The 5,656-nt window shown below is 42.4% G+C and overlaps 1 protein-coding gene across 1 annotated transcript; it reads right to left on the reverse strand.

The window, feature by feature from the left end:
- Positions 1–228: 228 nt before the first annotated feature.
- LOC310929979 (uncharacterized protein) lies at positions 229–2,919 on the reverse strand. The gene is made up of 5 exons (XM_083892859.1): positions 2,788–2,919; positions 2,036–2,152; positions 1,342–1,411; positions 1,124–1,203; positions 229–1,011 (listed from the first exon to the last, which is right to left on the reverse strand). The coding sequence occupies exons 1-5, from the start codon at positions 2,836–2,838 to the stop codon at positions 937–939; spliced, it is 393 nt and encodes a 130-aa protein (XP_083748985.1). The 5' UTR covers positions 2,839–2,919; the 3' UTR covers positions 229–936.
- Positions 2,920–5,656: the final 2,737 nt, after the last annotated feature.

Raw genomic sequence — 5,656 nt, forward strand, 5'->3', positions numbered from 1 at the left:
GGAAATTAGGTCAGGTGACATCATCTACTCATAAAACCATGTTTTTTTTTTTAAAAAAAGGGCACCACCACACTGTTGTAAATGAGTAACATATGCAACGACATATACTTAAGTAAAAAGACAATTTATTTGTTTATCAGAATATACAAAGCAGTGGCTGAAGTAACCGGATGTCACTCTGGATCTGAAAAAGGTCATCTTGGACAGAAAAACTGGGTTACCCAGCCATAACGAAACTCATTGAAAACATGAAAAACAAAGAATAAATGGTACAAACTTGCGTGGAATGCATACAGAACAAACGACCAAAGCGTTAAGGTTTAAGAGGGGTTAATAAACATTTCAAAAAAATCCTGCTTCCATAGAACTGTCAAGCTGCCTTATCATGGAGGAGCAAGACCCCTTTTATTCATTTGCACCATCTGTTATGCTAATAGGGCAGCCAAGCCAAGGATTAACTAGCAGCTCAACTCAAAAACATTATGCCTCAACTAATAATGCAAACAACTGTCCATTAGCCCCTGCTTAAAACTTATCTTTGGTCCTTTAAGTGAATCTGAGAGGTCAACATGAGCCTTAGAGGAGGTGAGCAGCTGCCTGTATTTATGAATCATCTGGTCAGCACTGACATAGAGGTTGTGCTTCTAACATACTGATATAAAACCTTCAAAAAAAAATAATAACTGATCTCATGGTGTGGCCCAATTTGTACAAGTAGAAAAAAAGCTCGTTTTAAAGACCAATAAATAACATTTCATAAAAAAGGATGCAGGGCCACTATGTTTCAGGACTCCAGTGCAATGTGATAACATGGGAGCAAACCAAAAAAAAATAAAAAAAAAGGAAATCTCTCGCAAAGATTCAGAAAGCACAAGCTCTACAACACGATGGTGACCAGGCTGGTAGGACAGAGCTGCAAACAAGTCGAGCAGAGCGCTAAGCCTCCACCACTTCTTTCTCTTTTGAATCTCCATTTTCCTCCGTCTTCTGTTTCTTTACATCCACCTTCTCCTGGTGAAGAGAAACACAGTTATCAGCAAACACACATAGACAGTAGTTCATCACAGTGGACAAATGATACAAGGAGTGGAAAAAAAGACAAGTGGTTAAATCGTTAGCTCACCTCCTCCTCATCCTCTTCTGCTGCACGCTTCTCTGGCTGTGCGTCAGTCTCCTCAGCAGGGGGCGCCTCCTCTGCATCACCTGCGAGGACAGTTTTAACTTCAGAAACTACATCCATTTTTTTGCACTAAAAGTAACACAGTAGCACAGCCAATGGAACAACAGGTTTACCAACTGTGAAGTTGATGTTTATTTAGGAGAATAAAACGATGAACATACCATCTCCGTTCTTATGTTCCTCCTCCTCCTCTGCAGGCTCTTTCACTTTGTCACTGTGATCAGCACCGTTCTAAACAAAGAGAGAGACATTTTAAGATTTCAGATTATGACTATTACAACTGTTCCCTAGATACTTTAATTGCTTTAACTTTGAACAAAATGTGTTGTAATTAAGTGTGGTAGAACACGGGGATGCTACTGTTTGTAAGGACCTGGTATTGTGCACTTCATTTGCACCATGTTCTAACATTAATTTACTGTTCCACTTGCCTCTCTTATCCAAATAAAACGACATAGTTGAAATAATCCTCCTACAATAACCCCCACAAATCTACTGAATCCCTCAGGGGAAATCTTTGGGGGAAAAAAAGAAGAAAAATAAAGGGCAGTTGTACGAGGCTCTTATTGCCTCCCCGGAGGATTAGCTCCGGAGCTCTGGGAAACCTGTGAAAAACCAGCGGAGAGACGTCCAAAGGCTTGTTCCCACTAACAAACATCTGTGCCCATTTTCACAACCCAAACAAAGCGCACTGTGCGGAGCAGCTGAACAGGAGGAGGAGGAGGAGGAGGGGGGGGGAGGAGGAGGTGGTGGTGGTGGTAGAGGAGGAGGAGGAGGCGGGCGCAGCGACACCTGCATGACGACGGCTGCTAAGACAAAAGGCCATGAGGCTCGTACTCGTCTCCAAAAACTCACTGTGCCATTGGCAGGTGCGTCCGCGGCGTCTGTTGTAGTCTTCTTCTTCTCCTCCTTCTTCTTCGTCGTCGTCTCCTCCTTTTTCTCCACTTCTACTTCTTTCTTCTCTTTCAGCTCCTACAAAATAAAAGCACGGTCGAAGATGATGATGAGGAGGGGGGGGGTTTATTCTGAAGTGGCACCAACCAACCAACCAACCAACCAACCCCCCCTCTCCCCAAACGACTAATTTCCATTCAAAAAGAGACACAACACGTCGTTTAAAAGTAGTAATTCAAGTGAAAACAGTGTTAAACTTGAAGCGTTTGTTATCCGGGTAACGTAACGCCGACGTTACCGACTCTTCCCGCCCACAGCAGGAGCAGCAGCTCCGCGAACATCGTCTACGCCGCTTTGTCTCCACAACTACTTCATTTTCCACCTTTTACGTGGCACTTTAACACAACATTTAACCATTTAGACGTATTTGTGTGTTCACTATGTGTTCACGTCGACGTGTGTTATCGCCGTTCATTCACATTAAAATAAAAATTTCTCACCAATTACCTTTTTTTTTTTTTTTTTAAGTCACACGAAGTAACGTTGACAGTAACGTCCGTAGCTACAACCGTCGAATATGACACAAAAACAGTGTTTACAAATGCTAACACACACACAACACTTCAACTTAAATAAAAAGTTAGCATAACATTTAATCACGACGGTAACACACAAAAAAAAAAAAGAGAAGAGGAAAAATGAATGAAACGCACCTTGGCTGTAACTTCAGCGGTCGCGGTCTTGTCCACAGCTGTGTCGGCCATTGTTGCTTTTTAATTTCTTTGATTAATCAGAATAATTATAATCCCTTCTTGCGGTTGTGATGTGGTTGTTTTTGTTTTAATGTCGTAGCTCCTTGTCTCCGAGTGTACGGTGCGAAGACGCCGAGAGAGGAATGATGTCTGCTCGACTCAGCTTTTCTCTCGACCTCGTTCGGAAGGCGCTCGCGCCCGCGTGCGATTGGTCAACGCCGACCACGGCTGCACCGCATTGGTCGAGAGTCCTGTCGATCTGCGCCGCACGCCCCGCCTCCCACCGTGTCTCGCCGCTGATTGGTGGATTCTTTTAAAAAGCTGCACTGCTCTCTGTTTCCCCCAAAAAATGATCTATCACTTTGATTTTCAGCCGTATTTTTTTTTTTTCCCGAGCAACGAATTCACGTAGTGTTTCCAACGTCGAAGTCACGACGGATACGTATTTTATGGCTTGTTTAAAAAAATAAAATAAAATAAAAGTTTATACGAGCGTGTGCCCACGTATTTTATCTTTTGTCTGAGCAGGCGCCCTTCCTTTGCAGAGATGGAGTGTCAAATTACAAACAAGAAAGACATCAGGGACGAAGTGAAAACCATTTGGCCGCACCTCCTTTTCTATATTTAACACTTATGCGCTTCCTATACTTTTACTCTATACTCAGTCAATGAAGCCACAGTTTCGTTAAAGGAACAGTATGTGAGCACACGATACGAGCAGCACATATTATTTTACACATATCAAGACACATTCTTATCACCGATCGCGAGATCGGTACAGTTGAACTCGGGTTATCTCGCGTCAGGTTGAAACGAGGACAATGGAAAAAGACAAACATATCTGGCGTCATAAAGATAAGACAATGCACGTGCTGCTTTGTGAGGCTGCGACTATATGTTGTGTAGAAGGTGAAGGTGAATTTGCCCGGGTGTCAAATTCACCTTCACTGAGGGCCACATCAGCATAATGGTTACCCTCAAAGGGTGTATTTACTACTTATGCAAGTTACAAATATGATGCATTTTAGATGCAACCCAGTCCACGATGGCGTTTCTTGCAAACTAACAGTTTTAAAAGTGATATCTCAGGGGTTGTCAAAGTCATTTTCACTGAGGGCCACATCAGCATAATGGTTACCCTCAAAGGGTGTATTTATTACTTATGCAAGTTACAAATATGATGCATTATAGATGTAACCCGGTGTAACACGATGGCGTTTCTTGCAAACTAACAGTTTTAAAAGTGATATCTCAGGGGTTGTCAAAGTCATTTTCACTGAGGGTCACATCAGTGTAACGGTTACCCTCAAAGTGTCAGATGTAACTGCCATACAGAATAAATGTAACTAAATGTAACCAAAGATCATGTAAAATAAAGGTAACTACTCTGTAACATATTGCTAACATAAATAACTTTCGGTATTTTTGTATTCATGCATTGTGGGAAATGTAGTTTATGGTCAACGCACATGCCTTAAAAGCAGCATAGACGGATTTTTAAGACCGATTAATCACTCGCGGGCCACATAAAATGACGTGACGGGCCACATCTGGCCCCCGGGCCTTGAGTTGGACACATGTGCTGTATCTGGTCGGGGCAGACCTGCTCACACACTTTCAGAACGCACCCTCAGAAAAAGACTTTGAAGCATGGGCGATTTCTTCAGCCACAATAAAGCTATAGGTTTCACTGCCTCATCGTTTTTTGGTTGTGGCTTTTGTGAACACAGTCTCAATCTCAATGTCACCCGTCGCATGACACATATACAATGATACACTGCGATCTAGTGACAGGTAACGCAATCGCCATGCATTGTGGGAAATGTAGTTTATGGTCAACGCACACACCTTAAAGATTCAAGATTCAAAGTGTTTATTGTCATATGCACAGTGAAGAAACACATTGTGGGAAATGTAGTTTATGGTCAACGCACATGCCTTAAAAGCAGCATAGACGGATTTTTAAGACCAATTAATCACTTGCGGGCCACATAAAATGACGTGGCGGGCCATATCTGGCCCCCCGGGCCTTGAGTTTGACACATGGTGGTGTAGAGTATTAAGTTATGGTTCTGTTAGAGAATGCACAGTCTGAATTGAATATGAATGAAGAAATAAATAAATATAGAAAGCACAACCCAAAGATTCTCTAATCAAGTCACCAACATCTTTTAATTTACTCCCTGGAGTCATAGCATTCACCCCAAGGACATTTGACTCATGCTTCTCACAGTTAAATGGAACAAACGTGGTCAAAAACATCACCTCATTCCATGGATGAGTATAGTAAATATTATGTTGATGAAGAAAATGGGTGCATACTGTATTTGTTTAGAATTCCCCCAGTTGTTGTTTTTTTTTACCTCAGAAGTTCAAGGTGAACTTTCTCTGCCGTCTCTGTGCACTGACTCATCCGACTGTTAAACCAGAGGAAGTGACATGTCGCAACGTCTGTGATCCCCCCCACCCCCCAAAAAAACTCTAAACGTTAATCCAGCATCTGCTCGGGCAAACGTGCGCTGGTGTTCCGTCAAAGGTATAATCAACACATTTTCTATCCTTTAGACAACTATCATTTTCCTGCTGCACAGTGCATCCATCCATTTACCCTGGATGTCAAATATTCCTGTACATCTTTACTAATGTTTGTAACCTGGACTTGTCCCAACACACACCCCGAGATGATATCTTGACGCAAGAATTTCTTAAGCCTCTAATTAACCCCTTAACGCGTAACCCTGTGCAGCAGAAGGTCTCAAACATTAGGGGGTCAGGACCAAGAAAATGCTTTGCACACCCACTGAAAATCCAAACACTGATGAAGCATCAT

This window comes from Microchirus variegatus, assembly GCF_963457635.1.
Source record: "Microchirus variegatus genome assembly, chromosome: 7".
NCBI classification, from domain to species: Eukaryota; Metazoa; Chordata; class Actinopteri; order Pleuronectiformes; family Soleidae; genus Microchirus; species Microchirus variegatus.

Coding starts and splice junctions, on each gene's coding strand:
- LOC310929979 (XM_083892859.1), bottom strand. CDS start 2,838: ATGGCCGACACAGCTGTGGACAAGACCGCGACCGCTGAAGTTACAGCC. Junction 2,153..2,787: donor CCGCTGAAGTTACAGCCAAG/GTGCGTTTCATT, acceptor TTTATTTTGTAG/GAGCTGAAAGAGAAGAAAGA. Junction 1,412..2,035: donor ACGCACCTGCCAATGGCACA/GTGAGTTTTTGG, acceptor CTCTTTGTTTAG/AACGGTGCTGATCACAGTGA.